The sequence below is a fragment of the Pleurodeles waltl genome, chromosome 12 (assembly GCF_031143425.1).
Source record: "Pleurodeles waltl isolate 20211129_DDA chromosome 12, aPleWal1.hap1.20221129, whole genome shotgun sequence".
NCBI lineage: Eukaryota > Metazoa > Chordata > Amphibia > Caudata > Salamandridae > Pleurodeles > Pleurodeles waltl.
The window spans coordinates 532729628-532751524 of NC_090451.1; the positions used below are offsets into that span (position 1 = coordinate 532729628).

Genomic DNA, 21897 nt, shown 5'->3' on the forward strand with positions numbered 1-21897 from the left:
AGTAGAATAGAGTAGCATAGAGTGAAATGGTGCAGGGTGGTGTAGAGTGCAGTGGCATAAAGTATTGCAGAGTGGAGTGTATTGTTGTAGAGTGAGTGCCATAGAGTGCATTAGTTTTAAGTAAAGTGGTGTGGAGCACATTGGCGAAGAGTGCAGTGATTCAGAAATGAGTGGCATAGAGTGCAGTGTCACAGAGTAGAGTGGTGCAAAGTAGAGTACAGCGGCCTAGGGTGGCGTTACTTAGATTGCAGTGGTGTAGAGTGTAGTGGCGTGGAGTAGTGCAGAGTGGAGTAGAGCATCATAACGTGCAGTGGTATAGAGTGCAGTGGCATAGAGTAGATTGTTTCAGGGTAGAATGACGCTGCATAGAATGGAGTGGCTGGCGGTACAGTGCAGTAGCACAGAGTAGTAGCGTAGAGTGCACTGGCATGGAGTGGTACAGAGTACAGTACATTGGTGTAGAGTGCAATGGCATAGAGTGCAGTGTTGCAGAGTCGAGTGGCATAGAGTGGTGTGTTGTAGAGTGGAGTGGTGTACAGTAGAGCGGAGAAGTCTAGACTGGAGTGGAGTAGTGGAGTATAGTGGGGTAGTGTGCATTGGCATAGAGTAAAGTGGTGCACAGTAGAGAGGCGTGGAGTGGATTGGCATACAGTGGAGTGGCATAGAGTGGAATGATGCAGAGTGTAGTGACATAGAAAGCAGTAGAGTGGTACAGAGTAGAATGCAGTGGCATCGAATGCAGTGGCATAGAGTGCAGTGGCACAGAGTAGAGTGTTGCCAGGTTCTGTGGTGGAGAGTGCAGTGTTGCAGAGTAGAGTGTCACTGAGTGCAGTGCTGTAGAGTGACTTAGATTAGAGCGGCATAGGGTGCACAAGTGTAGTGTACAGTGGCATATAGAGCTGCAGAGTAGAGAGGTGTAGAGTGAAGTGGCATAGAGTAGTGTTGCAGTGTATAGTGACCTAGACTGCAGTGGCGCAGAGTAGATTGGCATAGATTGCAGTAGTGTAGAGTGAATTGGTTTTGGGTAATGTGGTGTAGAGTGCATTGGCGCAGAGCGCAGTGGCACAGAGAGCAGTGGTTGGAGTAAAGTGGATTAGAGTAGTGCAGAGTAGAGTGGCGCTGAGTAGAGCAGTGCAGAGTAGATTGCAGTGGTGCAGAGAGGAGTGACAAAGAGTCGAGTGGCCAGAATGGCACAGAGTAGATTGTTTCAGAGTAGAGTGAAGTGGTGTAAAGTAGGGTGGTGCTCGGTAGAATGGGGTGGTGCTTGGTAGAATGAAGTGGGGTGGCATGGTGAGCAAAGTAATTGATGGATTAAATCCAGATCTGTGACTAGGGGTGAATGTTTGATCGGTTCCACATTCCGGCCATCATTTGTGTTTGTTTGCTTTTGTCGCTCTAAGTGCGCCGGGTATGCACAAACGTGGGTCCCAGGCTCACTATGCCACAGGATTCAAGCTAGCCTGGCTGATGAAGGGTGATACCATGAAACCGGTCCCAGGATGCTTGTTTCCTGTCCAGGGAGGACCTGGCCTGGCAGTTCAGGCTGGACTGTTCCCATGGGGAACAGGGTTAAGACTGATTTGCATATAGCTTGGTCCAAACTGGGGTGGCTTGGTGAGCAAAAGAATTGATGGATTAAACCCAGATCTGTGACTGGGGGTGAATATTTGATTGGTTCCACATTCCGGCCATCATTTGTGTTTGTTTGCTTTTGTCGCTCTAAGTGCGCCGGGTATGCGCAAACGTGGGTCCCAGGCTCACTATGTCGCAGGATTCAAGCTAGCCTGGCTGATGAAGGGTAATACAGTGAAACCAGTCCCAGGATGCTTGTTTCCAGTCCAGGGAGGGCCAGGCCTGGCAGTTCGGGCTGGACTGTTCCCATGGGAAACAAAGGAAAGATTGATTTGCATATGGCTGGGTCCAAACTGAGGTGGCACGGTGAGCAGAAGAATTGATGGATTAAACCCAGATCTGTTACTGGGGGTGATTGTTTGATTGGTTCCACATTCCGTCCATCATTTGTGTTTCTTTGCTTTGGTCGCACTAGGTGCACTGGGTATGCCGAGACGCAGTCACAGCTCATGGGAGGAAAAAGGGGTGGCGCGTTGCAGAGAGGTGGGGGGGGGGGGGGGGGGCTGGGTTGTGGCACTCAAAAATATATATTTTTTTAAAATAATAAAAATCTGACGTACCTTTTTCCCGTGCTGAGCCGCTCCATCTGCTCTGCTCCATAGTTGTAGGCTGCGGACACAGGCTCCCAGCCAGCCCTGCCACCAATCCTGACACTGCTCAAAGCAGCATTAAGATTGGCTGGGAGGACTCCGCCAGTGCACTCCGAGGCACACTGGGAGCCTGTGTATGCTCTCTCCAGCCCGGCAACACAGTGCCGGGCCAGAGAGACCACAGTGTGCATGTATGTTTGTCCGGCCCGAGACGGCCGGCCAAACATACTTGCGCATTGAGGGAGAGTGCTGTGCACTCCCACTCCGTCCATGTCACGCCCGTGGCCCTGCCAATTTTTATAGAAACAACATAATAAACTGAGTTTATTATTATGTTTTTATGAATGTTTTGCAGCTCCTGCTGCTGGTGGGGGGGAGCGGGAGGGAGGTTCCTCCACCCTAGCGGAGAAGCCACCCCTGCCGAGATGTGGGTCCCAGGCTCACTATGCCACTGGATTCAAGCTAGCCTGGCGGATGAAGGGTGATACCCTGAAATCGGTCCTGGGATGCTTGTTTCCAGTCCAGGGAGGACTTGGTTTGGCAGTTCAGGCTGGACTGTTCCCATGGGGAACAGGGTCATGACTGATTTAAATATGGTTGTGTCCAAACTGGGGTGGCATGGTGAGCAAAAGAATTGATGGATTAAACCCAGATTTGTGACTGGGGTTGAATGTTTGATTGGTTCCATATTCCGTCCATCATTTGTGTTTGTTTGCTGTTCTTGCCCTAAGTGTGCTGGGTAAGCCCAGGCGTGGATCCTGGGCTCACTATGCCACTGGATTCAATCTAGCCTGGCTGATGAAGGGTGATACGCTGAAACCGGTCCGAGGATGCCTGTTTCTGGTCGAAGGATGACCTGGCTTGGCAGTTCGGGCTGGACTGTTCCCACGGGAAACAGGGTCAAAATTGATTTGCAGATGGCTGGGTCCAAACTGGGATGGCATGGTGAGCAAAAGCATTGATGAATTAAACCCAGGTCTGTGACTAAGGGTGAATGTTCGATTGGTTTCACATCCCATCCTTCATTTGTGTTTGTTTGGTAGAATGAAGTGGTATAGAGTTCAGTGGCGTAGAGTGCAGTGGCATAGAGTGCAGTTGGTCAGGGTAGATTATAGTGGCATAGAGTTCACTTGCGTAGAATAGAGTGTTACAGAGTAGAGTGCATTGGCATGGAGTGCAGTGTTGTAGAGTTGAGTGGCACTGAGTGGAGTAGTACAGAGTAGAGTTGAGTGGCCTAGACCGGACTGGTGTAGAGTGTAGTGGTGAAGAGAGCAGTGGTGCAGAGTAGAGTGTGGTAGAAGGCATTGGCACAGAGTGGTGTAGAGTAGAAAGGCTTAGAGTGCAGAGGCATAGAGTACAATGACATAGAGTGGAGTGGTGAAGATGAATGCACAGTAGATAGCAGTGCTGTGGAGCAGTGCAGAGTGGAGTAGCTTAAAGTGGAGTATGCATGGTGTGGTAGTGCACTGGTATTACAGAAAACACATTTTAAATTGAAATGACCATTACGTGTGTACAGACATGCAGTTTTAGTTATAAAAGCATACAGCGCACAAACGATAATGTGTGGAACTGGCACCACCCAGTGTACTGATTTGTTTTGGTCATATTAGAATATTTGTTCTCACCACACTTCAGAATTACCAAAACGTGCTTCATTTGTACTATCCTAATCCTGATAAATTCTGAAATATCTGCCCAGTTCTTTTTCAAACATTTACATTTTGTGGTGTGCTAGAAAAAAAATAACATTGCTCAGCCTTTCTCCAGCACACCCCCACTAGCCAGTACGATTGTTGCATAAATCCTCTCACTTAGAAGTCAGAGAAAGAAAAGTAAACACCAAGCTCTCTCGTAAGACAATGCCTGACATGTAACCACTGTCTTTGAATGCACAGCAAATGTGACAAGATAAGAACAAGATTTAAAGGCCTGTTCACAGAAAGTGAGCACTCGGAAGAATACAGTAAACAGGGGATGGACTACTGAAGGGACTTACACAAGTAGGACAGCCGAAACAAATAAAAAGCCAGCAAATAGGAAGCAAGCAAATGTGACTTACAAAACACAAAGCCAATGGTAAGCAATGAGTGGAATGCATTCCCAGGTAAGCTTTCAGAATGTTTCCAAGATATTGTTAGCAAACCAGACAGCTGTGCTGTCTGGTAGGCGTGGACCTAAATAGATTTCATCTTTGAAATACAATCAGAGGGATGGTTGACTGGTGTACATTACAGGCTACCATCACTTTGACTGTCATCAACTGTAAGGGGTCTCAAATTGCAAACGGCCTAATCAATATTCATTTGGTAGGTCGTTCTATGACCCCCTACGATTTCTTATTTAGTGAACCAAACTATTAGTACACGGGTTGATTTGCATAATTAGATACTGGTTGCAATTTGTGACCACTTTTTGAGACTAGTATCTTAGGACAGTTGGCCCATTTGTCTCTACCACCTTAGAGCTGATTTTCATAGAGAGAGGCTAGTTATTGAAGGGATAAAATTCAAGACACTCCTAATGATCCTTCTTTCACTTTCGATGTCATCCCTGTATCAGCAGGTCTACAATTGAAATGGAAACACCAGCACCTTTGCACTGTTGCACTTTCTATCTCCTATACATTTTGGGACCTGACAACTCTATCTAGGACTTCTCGCTAGCTGCTCACTGTCCCCACGTCCAGTGCTCAAACCATCAAATTGCCACACTCACCGTATAGCCAGCCTGGGCACTCAGGTGCTCTGCTGCCACAAGGAGGGCATTAAGTGTGGCACCACCACTGCCCAGATGGGCCTTTGGATCATCTACGGTGAGCAGGAGGGTCCCCGCAGCAATGGTTCCTCGCTTCTGGCGTACTTTTAGCTCTGGAAAGAAACAAAGCAGTTTTAAAGAACAAATCTCATGTCCAAGAGAAGGCTAGCGGTACCTATGTGGTCAAGCTGAAACGTGCATCAATTTAAGCGACTGATTATGCTGCAAAATTACTTTGCACTATTTATTATGACATTTTTCTTTAAGTAGCAGATACAGTTAAATTGTTCAGTGCTTAGAAAATGGCTGCCTTGTTCATTTCGTCTTCTGTTCATTTTAACACTAACACTTAGCAACTGGGTTGCCAAATGACAGCCTATCTGTGCGTTGGATATTTACTTTGCTGTATTCTAAAATGCTTTTACATTTTCATTGTTATTATAGTTTTAATAGACACGTAATAGATTAATATTGTATGAATATATTGATTCACTTTTTAGGGAGACAAAATGATAGCAGTATTTATTTGATGGTCAAATACACCTTGTCAAAGAGGGTTGGCTGCCTTTTTTCTCACTGGTGCACCTCCTCTTGTTTGCTTTCATTCCTCTACCTCTGCTTTCAACTAAGAAGCAGATGACTGATGGTGAAATCGTGGTGTAATTATAAAGGGGGGGCACAGCTCCTTCAAGGGACAGTTTCAGTCCAAGCAGTGCTTCCCAAACGGTGCTTGGGGAACCAATATTTTACTACTGGTGGTAGGAGCTTAACAAAACCCAGCAGAAAGCTGCAGTGGGGACTATTTGAGTTACAGTTTTGGTTTACCATCTTCAGGGTTAAACCTTTCCCCTCCCCAAACCCCGGCTGCCTTCGTTCGATGGATCTTTGCTGTTGCGTGAGAATTAATCAGGAGCTGTACATCACAAATAACTATCTCAAACTCTAGTCTATTTCAGCCAATAAAAATAATTTGGTATGGGTTAAAGGGTTTTAATAAAAACCAATCTTTTAGTAATTCATCTTCATTAGAATCATCATATAAAGTAATCAATATCAGTCATTACTTTTGACCATAATCAAAATAAGTAATTCATAAATCATAATAAAAGCAATAAGCGCGTTCCATAAAGAAAAGAACCCCTATTCTAGGAATGAAAATGTAAAGGTGTCAGTCCTATAAAGAGTTCTGAGTTTGAGAGAAATCAATAAACAAAGTTTCAGCATCAAATATCAGTTCAACAAATCAATAATCAATCAAACCAGACCTCATGAAGAGAGTTTTGACAAACTCAGTGGAGTCTCACACTAGTGGGATAGTGAGAAGAGATAAAGACAAGAGGGATGTGGAGAGAATGAGGTGAGATAACCTACTCTAGGAACACGCACTATTATAGACAGACAAAATCAATGTTGCAAATTCAGGTGGTTTCTCCTTTCTTCAGTTGACCAATAATCTCTCGATACGCCCATGGGAACTTGTTCACTCCCCGTCTTCTCATAGGAACCCAAAATTCTTCAGACAGCAACTTCTAAGACCGCAACTATGTCTTATCATGTAACTAACGCACTCGGGTTCCCATGAATCATCCTTCCATACAAGACTACATTCCCGTGTCAACTTCTTATCTAGTCTAGTAACAAGTCTAGTTATTGGCCAACAGTGGTCTTTTTAGAAGTCAAAACATCTATATAAATGAAAAGAAAACATTTTTCATTATGAAAAACAAGCCATTCAAAAGGTCAAGGTCAGGTCTTGTGCCTTCTTTACAATTTCTTTAGCTTAGTTAACTATAACATGTCAGTGTCGAAATATTTCAGGCCAGTCACATTTAAATATGATTGCCTACTACAATTTTTCCATGTATTCATGTTATTAGCTTTGCACATTATTTCTGCATTATTTTGTCTTTTTCTCGACAATTTAAAAAATACTCTCCCAGGAACAAGCTGGGACCATGAGCTCAAAGTAGGTTTGACTTTTGGGCTTAGCCAGTCTGAGCTGTCAAGCCTTACCCTTGAGGATTGGTCGTGGTGCAAAAAATTAGTTTCAGTTAGCACACATATTTCTCACAGTAACTGAATTGTCTTGGCAGTGTTATGTATTTTCAAAACAAGCACCAACGGCCAATAGGGCTCGTGCCTTTGGAACCTGTTGGTTTTGCTCACTCCTTTTAGTCATGCTCTACTACAGCATTGGCAAGAAAAGCTCTTTTATGTCTCTGTGTCAACAAAATGATGCAGTGCTTTTTTTGTTTTGTTTACCGATCTGTGATAGATCGGTGAACATACAAAGAAGAAATATAAGTAGCACAAAAGTGGTTTTATGGTGGACGAGCCAGCATCAATTTGCTGCCTGGTCCTCTGTTGAGTGTGGGGCACCAACAGGAGACATAAGGGTCGAAGGTGCAGCAACAGGGAGCAGGCAGGTGGAAGAGGGACGCAGCATTTAAGGGAGAAGCACAAGAGTGTGAGTACAACACAAAGGAAATGGTGGCAAAAGTACAAGGGTAAGAGAAAGCAACACTGGGCACAGCGAAGGGGTGGAAAAGAAGCATGTGGAGGAGACAGCTCGAAAACACACACACTCTCAGGCAGTGGGTAAGAAAAAAGAGGTGCCCAAAAAAGTATGCAATGGAAGGACCCAAGTTAAGAGACTTTGCTCTATTGCCGCAATATTTCTTGAGGCTCTCCATGCTTACGACTGCTAAAGCATTTTCTCCTCCCAGTCAGGATTCAAAAACGCTTTACCCCAAGGTTGATGGGATCTTTTGAACCATTGAGTGTTGTTAACCGCATACAACCTTTCCAATCTCAATCAATACAACAACAAATTTAAACACCATGACCAATGTGGCCACAGGAACAAAACTCCAATCTGTGAAAAATGCCAAAGCTTTATTATAACCGCAAAGCCAAAGTAACATCAATTGTGCGCAACATCAGATTATACAAATGAATGAAAACCATAGGCTGGCCAAATTTACGAAACAAATTTAATCTACTCAATATTAATACCATCAAACATTCCAAAAGAATTACACACACTAGCAGAGGTGTAATTTCTGCAACTGAAACACATTTCAAATCATTTGATGGTGACATTAGCCAAATTCAGATTTACAGATTAATACATAAATTTTCATAAGCAAGGTTATTCCTACTACTATCGCAAATTAGAACAAGCATGTGTGGGAATGGGCTAACACATGCAGTCAAAAGCAAAAAGAAAAAGACAAAAATAATTTGGAAAATTCATCTATCTCTGTTTAGGTTAAACTAACGTACAAGAATGGTCAGCATGCTAAAGTAATTAGGAAAAGCAAGGGAAACAATTTGCATTGCAATTGATTATACATCTCCTAGGATCAGCATGCATTTCAGGTTCATCAGCAGAGCATCACATCATCAGCAAAATTCATTAGAAGCATCAAGGGAAAGTGCAGAACACAAGCTGCACACCAGGAATATCCAGAGGATAAGTTAACAGTTTAAGATTCAAAGGGGCTCTTAACAATAAAATAAGCAAGTGGGGACTTCTTAGAAATACAAAAATCAAGAGGGGCCGAATTAGCAGTATAGAACTCAAGTGGGGACTGACTAAAAATTGCAGAAGTCTCTGCCTTACTAGGAATGTCTGAAACATTTCGATTGGTAGGCTGGATGGGTCCACATCATGTAAAAAGGACAATATACAGTGAAATTAAAAACACCTGTTATGTTTGCAACATCTCCAAATTTTCTCAGGATAGCTGTGAAGTCATCTTTACCTCTGTTTGACACTGGCAATAGCTAGCAACTATGTTCATTATTTGATACATTCCATCATCTTTCCTGGCTCACGACAGTTCCAGTGGTTCACATGAGATCAAATGATTGAACAAACAGGCCTGTCTTAATGTCCAAATCTCCAGCTATCGATGGACCAAATTCAATGTGAATGGGGAAACATACACATAATTCAACAGGACTCTTCACCAAACATGCAAAACAACTTAATAGAAACATTCAGGTTAAAGGGAAAAAAATGATTCAGCAGTTCACTACTGCTCCATTATGAAAACTTCAGGCATAATTAAACTAATGCCAGAAATTAAATGCATTAAAACAGTAATTAATAAAACACACATATTATACAAACTTATAAATTCATTATTAATAATATATCATCAAATAAACATTTCAAAATTAATTGCAAACCTAGTTAGTACATTACATTAGATATGACTGAGATGTGCATTTATTTTTCAGCATACATGTAACTTTAAACTAATAAATCATAAATCACCAAATTGTTTTCATTTTTACTCATAATAATTCATTCTAATGATTAATATATTTCTACATTGCTATAAATCAAGTTAGCACATTATCAAACATAGGTGGGCATAAAGTTTGCCATGACAGGCACAATCTCCACCATTATTAAAACTTATACACTTTCAAAATACTTGTTAGTGCAACTATATAAGTTGAGCTTTTAAATACGTATTTAAAGTCGCCTAGTGCTGATTTCTGTGCCACTAAAGCATTACTACAATTTTACGCTCCAACAATCCCTCCTCTGTCGGCAAATTATGGCATCACAAAAGGACATTCTGATGTACAATGAGACAACTCAAAGGCTAGTAGTTTGATAAAATAAGGGCCTTGGTCTCAGGTTCTTGTAATAACTGCTTCTCATTTTCTCCATTTCAATCTCTTCCCTTCTGTGTTTATTCTTAGATGTTTGCTTCTTCAAAAATGTGTATAATTTGTAAAGTCCAAGTGTGACAATAACACACACAGTCACAATCAACAAAGGTTTCAGGATCATTGTCACAATTCCCTTTCCTAAATCTCCAAACCATGATCCACCGTTTGAAAATCCTTTACCTATTGATTCCCAGATATATGTCTGCTTTGGCTCTTTCAGGTCATTTTTCAGGTTTGTCGTGTCCAACATAAATCTCCTTATCGCCTTACTATTATCAGGTATGTACATGCAAGAATGTTGCACATGTAAAACTTTACAGACTCTTCCCTACATGTTGCCAATCTAAAGCTAAATGTCTCTGTGTATCACCACCTGTAAATGTGTAGCATCTTTCTGCCAAACTTGTAAAACTATTGCCTTTCTCCTGTCATCAACTTGATTAATGAAATCTTTCTCCACTTGTGTGAGAATGCAGGTTAAATTATTCTTTTGTGCATAAGCAGTGCTAAAGGTTAGTGTTGATTCCCACTAAGTCAATGTTTTTAGCTTTAGCAATGCGATTCCGATCCTGGTTAATAGGCACAAAGGAAAGGACAATCAAAATTAGCATAAAAATACTGAATATACTCTTGATTATATAAATATGTTAATAACAACTGCAACTAATACCGCAAGTCAATGGCAGACTATGATATGTGATTCCTTCCTGTACATATGAAGTAATCTGTGTACACACAAAGCAATCATGGACATCTATAGTTTCAATGTATTTATACACTAATCTGTAGTATACATTAGAAGGCAAGACTCCCTTTGAGTCGTCAAAATGAAGCACTCATCTTCATAGAATTGACCTTGTTTTGTATGTGTCTCCTTATGCATTGTTGTAGCTGTGCTCTCTAAGTTGTCCTTCATTAACACACAATCCAATAATCACTAATATGCTCACAGTCACACATACTGTTGCTAAACCAATATACACGTATTTACATGTACTCCATTTACCTTGATCCGGTTTCATGACTTGACCACAATCAAACCAAAAAATACCACAAAAAAAAAGAAAAAGGTGTTTTCTTTTCTCTTAACGTGAGCAAAGCAAATTAAAAATACTTCAAAGTCTTCTGCATTTATTTACAACATTTCTTGATCTTCTAGAAAGTTCGTCATTTTTTTTTTAACAAAAAACGTTCTCAAAGAGTTCAAAAAGGAAAAGTCTTTAATAAATTACAGTTTGATGATCACTTATTAGCACTTCCAGCAAATATGGTCTCTGTTCATCAATTGGCAAGGTTATTTCAAAGTTCAATTTGAGCGCAATTTCAAGTTCTAGAATGTTCAGCTCAATCCGCATAGTCAAAACAAAAGGCAATACATTTCTTCTCCCATTAATTTGCAGCAAAGTAAGCCCATTTGGGTGCAGGGTATCTGCAGCTTGGCACCCTTTTTCTCTTCGATCTTGTTGCGGCTTTCAAATATGTGACGTCTGTAGGAAAGTACCATCTTGCCTGGCATGTTACCCCCATATTTCACTGTATATATGTTGTTTTAGTTGTATGTGTCACTGGGACCCTGCCAGCCAGGGCCCCAGTGCTCATAAGTGTGCCCTGTATATGTTACCTGTGTTATGACTAACTGTCTCACTGAGGCTCTGCTAATCAGAACCTCAGTGGTTATGCTCTCTCATTTCTTTCCAAATTGTCACTAACAGGCTAGTGACCAATTTTACCAATTTACATTGGCATACTGGAACACCCTTATAATTCCCTAGTATATGGTACTGAAGTACCCAGGGTATTGGGGTTCCAGGAGATCCCTATGGGCTGCAGCATTTCTTTTGCCACCCATAGGGAGCTCTGACAATTCTTACACAGGCCTGCCACTGCAGCCTGAGTGAAATAACGTCCACGTTATTTCACAGCCATTTACCACTGCACTTAAGTAACTTATAAGTCACCTATATGTCTAACCTTTACCTGGTAAAGATTGGGTGCTAAGTTACTTAGTGTGTGGGCACCCTGGCACTAGCCAAGGTGCCCCCACATTGTTCAGGGCAAATTCCCCGGACTTTGTGAGTGCGGGGACACCATTACACGCGTGCACTACAAATAGGTCACTACCTATGTGTAGCTTCACAATGGTAACTCCGAACATGGCCATGTAACATGTCTAAGATCATGGAATTGCCCCCCCAATGCCATCCTGGTATTGGGGAGACAATCCCATGATTCCCCGGGTCTCTAGCACAGACCCGGGTACTGCCAAACTGCCTTTTCAGGGGTTTCACTGCAGCTGCTGCTGCTGCCAACCCCTCAGACAGGTTTCCGCCCTCCTGGGGTCCAGCCAGGCTTGGCCCAGGAAGGCAGAACAAAGGACTTCCTCAGAGAGAGGGTGTTACACCCTCTCCCTTTGGAAAAAGGTGTTAAGGCAGGGGAGGAGTAGCCTCCCCCAGCCTCTGGAAATGCTTTCATGGGCAAAGATGGTGCCCATTTCTGCATAAGTCAGTCTACACCGGTTCAGGGATCCCCCAGCCCTGCTCTGGCGTGAAACTGGACAAAGGAAAGGGGAGTGACCACTCCTCTGACCTGCACCTCCCGTGGGAGGTGCCCAGAGCTCCTCCAGTGTGCTCCAGACCTCTGCCATCTTGGAAACAGAGGTGCTGCTGGCACACTGGACTGCTCTGAGTGGCCAGGGCCAGCAGGTGACGTCAGAGACTCCTTCTGATAGGCTCCTCCAGGTGTTGCTAGCCTATCCTCTCTCCTAGGTAGCCAAACCTCCTTTTCTGGCTATTTAGGGTCTCTGCTTTGGGGAATTCCGTAGATAACGAATGCAAGAGCTCATCAGAGTTCCTCTGCATCTCTCTCTTCACCTTCTGCCAAGGAATCTACTGCTGACCGCGCTGGAAGCCTGCAAAACTGCAACAAAGTAGCAAAGACGACTACTGTGACCTTGTAACGCTGATCCTGCCGCCTTCTCAACTGTTTTCCTGGTGGTGCATGCTGTGGGGGTAGTCTGCCTCCTCTCTGCACTAGAAGCTCCGAAGAAATCTCCCGTGGGTCGACGGAATCTTCCCCCTGCAACCGCAGGCACCAAAGAACTGCTTCACCGGTCCTCTGGGTCTCCTCTCAGCAGGACGAGCGAGGTCCCTTGAACTCAGCAACTTTGTCCAAGTGACTCCCACAGTTCAGTGACTCTTCAGTCCAAGTTTGGTGGAGGTAAGTCCTTGCCTCCCCACGCTAGACTGCATTGCTGGGAACCGCGTGTTTTGCAGCTGCTCCGGCTCCTGTGCACTCTTCCAGGATTTCCTTTGTGCACAGCCAAGCCTGGGTCCCCGGCACTCTAACCTGCAGTGCACGACCTCCTGAGTTGTCCTCCGGCGTCGTGGGACCTTCCTTTGTGACTTCGGGTGAGCTCCGGTTCACTCCACTTCGTAGTGCCTGTTCCAGCACTACTGCGGGTGCTGCTTGCTTCTGAGTGGGCTCCTTGTCTTGCTGGGCGCCCCCTCTGTCTCCTCACGCAATTGGCGACATCCTGGTCCCTCCTGGGCCACAGCAGCATCCAAAAACCCTAACCGCGACCCTTGCAGCTAGCAAGGCTTGTTTGCGGTCTTTCTGCACGAAAACACCTCTGCACGACTCTTCACGACGTAGGACATCCATCCTCCAAAGGGGAAGTTTCTAGCCCTTGTCGTTCTTGCAGAATCCACAGCTTCTACCATCCGGTGGCAGCTTCTTTGCACCCACAGCTGGCATTTCAAGGGCATCTGCCCACTCCCGACTTGATCGTGACTCTTGGACTTGGTCCCCTTGTTCCACAGGTACTCTCGTCTGGAAATCCATCATTGTTGCATTGCTGGTGTTGGTCTTTCTTGCAGAATTCCCCTATCACGACTTCTGTGCTCTCTGGGGAACTTAGGTGCACTTTGCACCCACTTTTCAGGGTCTTTGGGTGGGCTATTTTTCTAACCCTCACTGTTTTCTTACAGTCCCAGCGACCCTCTACGAGCTCACATAGGTTTGGGGTCCATTCGTGGTTCGCATTCCACTTCTAGAGTATATGGTTTGTGTTGCCCCTATCCCTATGTGCTCCCATTGCATTCTATTGTGACTATACATTGTTTGCACTGTTTTCTATTGCTATTACTGCATATTTTGGTGTTGTGTACATATATCTTGTGTATATTTGCTATCCTCATACTGAGGGTACTCACTGAGATACTTTGGCATATTGTCATAAAAATAAAGTACCTTTATTTTAAGTATATCTGTGTATTGTGTTTTCTTATGATATTGTGCATATGACACTAGTGGTACTGTAGGAGCTTCACTCGTCTCCTAGTTCAGCCTAAGCTGCTCTGCTAAGCTACCTTTTCTATCAGCCTAAGCTGCTAGACACCCCTCTACACTAATAAGGGATACCTGGGCCTGGTGCAAGGTGTAAGTACCCCTTGGTACCCACTACAAGCCAGTCCAGCCTCCTACATTGGTTGTGCAGCGGTGGGATAAGTACTTGCAACTACTTACCACTTTGTCATATTGTACTTTTCATAAGAGAAAAATATACAAAACAAGTTCAGTGTATGTGCACCTAACCAAAAAGTTTTGCTTTTCCTCTCTTACTCCTTTGCTAAGTGCTGAAAAGTACCTCGAAAACTTTCAAAACAAAGTTCTTAAAATGTTTTTTTTTCTGTTCTTTAAAAAGTTCTGAAACTTTTTCTTTCTTTTTCTGTCCCTTAAACCTTTTCTATAATGTCTGGTACAGGCCAAACTGTTGATCTGACCAAACTTGCTTATGATCACCTTAGCCGGAAAGGAGCAATGAGTCTCTGCATTGAAAGAGGTTTAGGGGTAGGGAAGAATCCCTCTAGAGAACTGTTAGTTAACAGGCTCATTGAACAAGATAAGACCTTAGTTGGCACTTCTGTTGAGAGATTAGCTGATGGTCCCCACTCTGATTCTGGGGCACCCCTAGTAAAGGAGTTAGAAAGGAACCTTCCCAGCCTGCCCCCTAGCAAGCCACCTAGCATGGCTGGTACTAATGTGACATCACATCACAGTAGGAGTGTTACTTCTGTAGGCCAGAATGTTAGAGTGCCATCTGTTAGGGACAGGTCTCCCTCTGTTCATTCACACCATTCTTCTGTGTCAAAGCATACCCAACCCACCCTCCCTGAAGACAGAATGTTAGAAAGGGAACTCAATAGATTGAGAGTGGAAGAGTCCAGGCTGAGGCTTAAACAGCAACAGCTGGCTCTAGACAGGGAATCTTTAGACTTAGAAAAAGAAAGACAGAGGTTGGGGTTAGGACCCCATGGTGGAAGCAGCAGTATTCCAAATAGTCATCCTGTAAAAGAGCATGATTCTAGGAATCTGCACAAGATAGTTCCCCCTTACAAGGAGGGGGATGACATTAACAAGTGGTTTGCTGCACTTGAGAGGGCCTGTGTTGTACAGGAGATCCCTCAAAGGCAGTGGACTGCTATCCTATGGCTATCTCTCAGTGGAAAGGGTAGGGATAGGCTCCTTACTGTTAAAGAAAGTGATGCCAATAATTTTACAGTTCTTAAGAATGCACTCCTTGATGGTTATGGCTTAAACACTGAACAGTACAGGATGAAGTTCAGAGAAACCAAAAAGGAGTCTTCACAAGACTGGGTAGACTTTGTTGACCATTCAGTGAAGGCCTTGGAGGGGTGGTTACATGGCAGTAAAGTTTCTGACTATGAAAGCCTGTATAACTTAATCCTGAGAGAGCATATTCTTAATAATTGTGTGTCTGATTTGTTACACCAGTACCTGGTAGACTCTTATCTGACCTCTCCCCAAGAATTGGGAAAGAAGGCAGACAAATGGGTCAGAACAAGGGTGAACAGAAAAGTTCATACAGGGGGTGACAAGGATGGCAAGAAGAAGGATGGTAAGTCTTCTGACAAGGGTGGGGACAAATCTAAAAATGAGTCTTCATCAGGCCCACAAAAACACTCTGGTGGGGGTGGTGGGCCCAAATCCTCTTCAAATCAAAACAAAGAAAAGAAACCATGGTGCTATTTATGTAAAATAAAAGGCCATTGGACAACAGATCCCAGTTGTCCAAAGAAAAGCACCAAGCCTCCTACCACTACAACCCCTGCTGCTACACCTAGTGCCCCTAGTAATAGCAGTGGTGGTGGGAGCAAACCTACTAATAGCCAATCCAAGGGAGTAGCTGGGCTCACTTTTGGTAACTTAGTTGGGGTTGGTCTTGTTAGGGTGACCACAGAGGCTGTGTTAGTCTCTGAGGGGGCCATTGATTTGGCCACCTTGGTTGCTTGTCCCCTTAATATGGATAAGTACAAGCAACTGCCCCTAATAAATGGTGTTGAGGTTCAGGCGTACAGGGACACAGGTGCCAGTGTTACCATGGTAATAGAGAAACTGGTCCACCCTGAACAACACCTACTTGGTCACCAGTACCAAGTGACTGATGCTCATAACAACACACTTAGCCACCCCATGGCTGTTGTAAATCTCAACTGGGGGGGGGGGGTTACTGGTCCAAAGAAAGTTGTGGTTGCCTCAGATTTACCTGTAGACTGTCTACTAGGGAACGATTTAGAGACATCAGCTTGGGCAGAAGTGGAGTTGGAAGCTCATGCAGCGATGCTGGGCATTCCAGGGCATATTTTTGCTTTGACTAGGGCTCAGGCCAAAAAGCAAAAAGGACAGGGTGACTTGGATCCTGGAAGAATGGACCAAGTGCTCCCTAAAGCTAGGGTTAGCAAAGGTAAAACACTACCTACTATCCCTCCCTCTACAGTGGATTCAACTTCTGAGGAAGAAGAATTTCCACCCTGTGCAGAACCTACACCAGAGGAGCTGGAAGCAGACACTGCTGAGCTTTTGGGTGGAGGGGGGCCTGCCAGGGAGGAGCTGAGTGTGGCATAGCAGACCTGTCCCACACTAGAGGGTCTAAGACAGCAAGCTGTCAAACAAGCAAATGGGGATGTCAGTGACTCTCACAGAGTTTACTGGGAGGACAACCTCTTGTATACTGAAGCAAGGGATCCAAAAACTGGAGCTGCCAGGAGATTGGTGATTCCTCAGCAATACAGAGAGTTCCTCCTAACTCTAGCCCACGACATTTCCTTAGCTGAACATTTGGGGCAAATGAAAACTTGGGACAGGCTTGTCCCCTTGTTTCATTGGCCTAGAATGTCAGAGGACACAAAGGAATTTTGTAAGTCCTGTGAAACCTGTCAAGCCAGTGGCAAAACAGGTGGCACCCCAAAGGCACCCCTTATTCCACTACCTGTGGTGGGGGTACCCTTTGAAAGGGTAGGGGTTGACATAGTTGGCCCCCTTGACCCTCCTACTGCTTCAGGCAATAGGTTTATTTTGGTAGTAGTGGACCATGCCTGAAGCAATTCCTCTAAGGACCACTACAGCTCCTGCAGTGGCAAAGGCCCCCCTGGGAATCTTTTCCAGGGTGGGCTTCCCAAAAGAGGTGGTATCAGACAGGGGAAGCAATTTCATGTCTGCTTACTTAAAGGCCATGTGGAAAGAATGTGGTGTGACATACAAGTTCACCACACCCTATCATCCACAAACAAATGGACTGGTTGAGAGGTTTAATAAAACTCTCAAAGGAATGATAATGGGACTCCCTGAAAAACTCTGCAGGAGATGGGATATCCTGTTACCTTGCCTCCTTTTCGCTTACAGGGAGGTACCCCAAAAAGGAGTGGGCTTCAGCCCCTTTGAACTCCTATTTGGACACCCTGTAAGAGGTCCTCTAACACTTGTGAAGGAGGGTTGGGAACAACCTTTAAAAGCTCCTAAGCAAGACATAGTGGACTATGTACTTGGCCTAAGATCTAGGATGGCTGAGTACATGAAAAAGGCTATTAAAAACCTTCAGGCCAGCCAAGAGCTCCAAAAGCAATGGCATGACCAGAAGGCTGTGCTGGTTCAGTACCAACCAGGGCAGAAAGTGTGGGTCTTGGAGCCTGTGGCCCCAAGAGCACTCCAAGACAAATGGAGTGGTCCCCACATTATTGTTGAGAAAAAGGGAGAAGTCACCTACTTAGTTGACTTAGGCACTGCCAGGAGTCCCCTTAGGGTGCTCCATGTGAAACCCTACTATGACAGGGCTGATCTCACCCTGCTCATGGCAACAGATGAAGGACAGGAAGAAGAGAGTGACCCTCTCCCTGATCTCTTCTCTTCCACAGAACAAGATGCTCTAGTGGAAGGTGTAGTTTTGGCAGATTGTCTTACTGCTGAGCAGAAAGACCACTGCATAAATCTCCTGGGTCCGTTTTCTGAACTCTTTTCTACTGTGCCAGGCACCACTTCTTGGTGTGAGCACACTATAGATACTGGAGACAGCTTGCCTGTCAAAAGTAAGATCTATAGGCAGCCTGACCATGTCAGAGACTGCATAAAACAAGAAGTTCAGAAAATGCTTGAACTGGGAGTGGTTGAGCACTCTGAAAGTCCATGGGCCTCTCCTGTGGTACTTGTACCAAAACCTCATTCTAAAGATGGAAAGAAGGAAATGCAGTTTTGTGTAGATTATAGAGGTCTCAACCAGGTAACCAAAACTGATGCTCACCCTATACCCAGGGCAGATGAACTAATAGATACACTGGCATCTGCCAAGTATCTAAGCACCTTTGATTTGACTGCAGGGTATTGGCAGATCAAGTTATCAGAGGATGCAAAAGCAAAAACTGCATTTTCAACCATTGGAGGGCACTACCAATTCACAGTAATGACTTTTGGGTTGAAAAAAGCACCTGCCACTTTTCAGAGGTTGGTGAATACAGTCCTGCAAGAGTTGGAGGCTTTTAGTGCACCATATCTAGACGATATAGCTGTCTTTAGCTCCACCTGGGATGATCACCTGGTCCACCTGTGGAAAGTTTTGGAGGCCCTGCAAAAGGCAGGCCTCACTATCAAGGCTTCAAAGTGCCAGATAGGGCAGGGCAAAGTGGTTTATCTGGGACACCTGGTAGGTGGAGAACAGATTGCACCACTTCAGGGGAAAATCCAAACTATTATAGATTGGGTTCCCCCTACAACTCAGACCCAGTTGAAAGCCTTCTTAGGCCTCACTGGGTATTACAGGATGTTCATAAAGAACTATGGCTCCATTGCAGCCCCTCTTAATGACTTCACATCTAAGAAAATGCCTAAAAAGGTATTGTGGACAGCTAGCTGTCAGAAAGCTTTTGAGGAGCTTAAGCAGGCCATGTGCTCTGCACCTGTCCTGAAAAGCCCCTGTTACTCCAAAAAATGCATTGTCCAAACTGATGCATCTGAATTAGGGGTAGGGGCAGTCTTATCACAACTTAATTCTGAGGGCCAGGATCAACCTGTTGCTTTTATCAGCAGGAGGTTGACCCCTAGAGAAAAGCGTTGGTCTGCCATAGAGAGGGAGGCCTTTGCTGTGGTCTGGGCACTGAAAAAGTTGAGGCCATACCTGTTTGGCACTCACTTCATTGTTCAGACAGACCACAAACCTCTACTTTGGCTAAAACAAATGAAAGGTGAAACCCCTAAATTATTGAGGTGGTCCATATCTCTACAGGGAATGGACTATACAGTGGAACGTAGACCTGGGAGTACCCACTCCAATGCAGATGGACTCTCCAGATATTTCCACTTAGACGATGAAGACTTATCAGGTCATGGCTAGTCTTATTGTCCTTCGTTTGGGGGGGGGGGTTGTGTAGGAAAGTACCATCTTGCCTGGCATGTTACCCCCATATTTCACTGTATATATGTTGTTTAGTTGTATGTGTCACTGGGACCCTGCCAGCCAGGGCCCCAGTGCTCATAAGTGTGCCCTGTATGTGTTACCTGTGTTATGACTAACTGTCTCACTGAGGCTCTGCTAATCAGAACCTCAGTGGTTATGCTCTCTCATTTCTTTCCAAATTGTCACTAACAGGCTAGTGACCAATTTTACCAATTTACATTGGCATACTGGAACACCCTTATAATTCCCTAGTATATGGTACTGAAGTACCCAGGGTATTGGGGTTCCAGGAGATCCCTATGGGCTGCAGCATTTCTTTTGCCACCCATATCAATCAATCAATCAGATAATTTATAAAGCGCACTATGTACCCGTCAGGGTTTCGAGGCGCTGGGGAGGGGGGGGCGGGGGGCTGCTAGCGTTCGAAGAGCCAAGTCTTGAGGAGTCTCCTGAAGGTGAGGAGGTCCTGGGTCTGGCGAAGAGAGGTGGGGAGAGAGTTCCAGGTCTTGGCGGCGAGGAAGGAGAAGGATCTGCCACCGGAGGTCTTGCGCTGGATTCGGGGGACGATGGCGAGGGCGAGGTTGGCAGAGCGGAGTTGACGTGTGGGGATGTAAAAGTTGAGTCTGGTGTTGAGGTAGGTGGGTCCGGTGTTGTGTAGAGCCTTGTGGGCGTGGATGAGGAGTTTGAAGGTGATCCTTTTTTCCATGGGGAGCCAGTGGAGATCCTTCAGGTGGGGGGAGATGTGATATCGGCGGGGCATGTCGAGGATCAGGCGGACGGATGCATTCTGGATGCGCTGGAGTCGTTTGATGTCTTTCGTTGGGATGCCTGTGTAGAGTGCGTTGCCGTAGTCAAGTCTGCTACTGACGAGGGCTTGAGTCACCGTCTTTCTGGTTCCTGTTGGAATCCACTTAAAGATTCTGCGGAGCATGCGGAGGGTGTTGAAACAAGAAGAGGAGACGGCGTTGACTTGTTTGGACATGGTGAGATCGGAGTCGAGGATGAAGCCGAGATTTCTTGCGTGGTTGGCTGGGGTGGGTGGGGGTCCGAGGGCAGTGGGCCACCAGGAGTCGTTCCAGGCCGAGGGGGTGCGTCCGAGGATGAGGACTTCCGTCTTGTCGGAGTTGAGCTTCAGGCGGCTATTGTTCATCCACTCGGCGATGGATTTCAGTCCCTTGTGGAGGTTGGTTTTGGCGGTGAGCGGATCTTTGGTCAGGGAGAGGATGAGCTGGGTGTCGTCGGCGTAGGAGATGATGCTGAGGTTGTGTTGACGGGCCAGTTGTGCCATAGGGAGCTCTGACAATTCTTACACAGGCCTGCCACTGCAGCCTGAGTGAAATAACGTCCACGTTATTTCACAGCCATTTACCACTGCACTTAAGTAACTTATAAGTCACCTATATGTCTAACCTTTACCTGGTAAAGGTTGGGTGCTAAGTTACTTAGTGTGTGGGCACCCTGGCACTAGCCAAGGTGCCCCCACATTGTTCAGGGCAAATTCCCCGGACTTTGTGAGTGCGAGGACACCATTACACACGTGCACTACACATAGGTCACTACCTATGTGTAGCTTCACAATGGTAACTCCGAACATGGCCATGTAACATGTCTAAGATCATGGAATTCCCCCCCCAATGCCATCCTGGTATTGGGGAGACAATCCCATGATTCCCCGAGTCTCTAGCACAGACCCGGGTACTGCCAAACTGCCTTTTCAGGGGTTTCACTGCAGATGCTGCTGCTGCCAACCCCTCAGACAGGTTTCTGCCCTCCTAGGGTCCAGCCAGGCTTGGCCCAGGAAGGCAGAACAAAGGATTTCCTCAGAGAGAGGGTGTTACACCCTCTCCCTTTGGAAAAATGTGTTAAGGCAGGGGAGGAGTAGCCTCCCCCAGCCTCTGGAAATGCTTTCATGGGCACAGATGGTGCCCATTTCTGTATAAGCCAGTCTACACCGGTTCAGGGATCCCCCAGCCCTGCTCTGGCGCGAAACTGGACTAAGGAAAGGGGAGTGACCACTCCCCTGACCTGCACCTCCCCTGGGAGGTGCCCAGAGCTCCTCCAGTGTGCTCCAGACCTCTGCCATCTTGGAAACAGAGGTGCTGCTGGCACACTGGTCTGCTCTGAGTGGCCAGGGCCAGCAGGTGACATCAGAGACTCCTTCTGATAGGCTCCTCCAGGTGTTGCTAGCCTATCCTCTCTCCTAGGTAGCCAAACCTCCTTTTCTGGCTATTTAGGGTCTCTGCTTTGGGGAATTCCGTAGATAACGAATGCAAGAGCTCATCAGAGTTCCTCTGCATCTCTCTCTTCACCTTCTGCCAAGGAATCGACTGCTGACCGCGCTGGAAGTCTGCAAAACTGCAACAAAGTAGCAAAGACGACTACTGCGACCTTGTAACGCTGATCCTGCCGCCTTCTCAACTGTTTTCCTGGTGGTGCATGCTGTGGGGGTAGTCTGCCTCCTCTCTGCACTAAAAGCTCCGAAGA

At 45.4% G+C, this 21897-nt stretch overlaps 1 protein-coding gene across 2 annotated transcripts in view; it reads right to left on the bottom strand.

Moving 5' to 3' along the window:
- The window catches only part of FCSK (fucose kinase), a 579999-nt gene that overhangs the window by 306886 nt on the left and 251216 nt on the right, over positions 1-21897 (bottom strand). For both annotated transcript variants that reach the window (XM_069217519.1, XM_069217520.1), the window contains exon 3: positions 4941-5092. In XM_069217519.1, coding sequence (XP_069073620.1) covers positions 4941-5092 — 152 coding nt within the window. The remainder of the gene's footprint in view (positions 1-4940; positions 5093-21897) is intronic.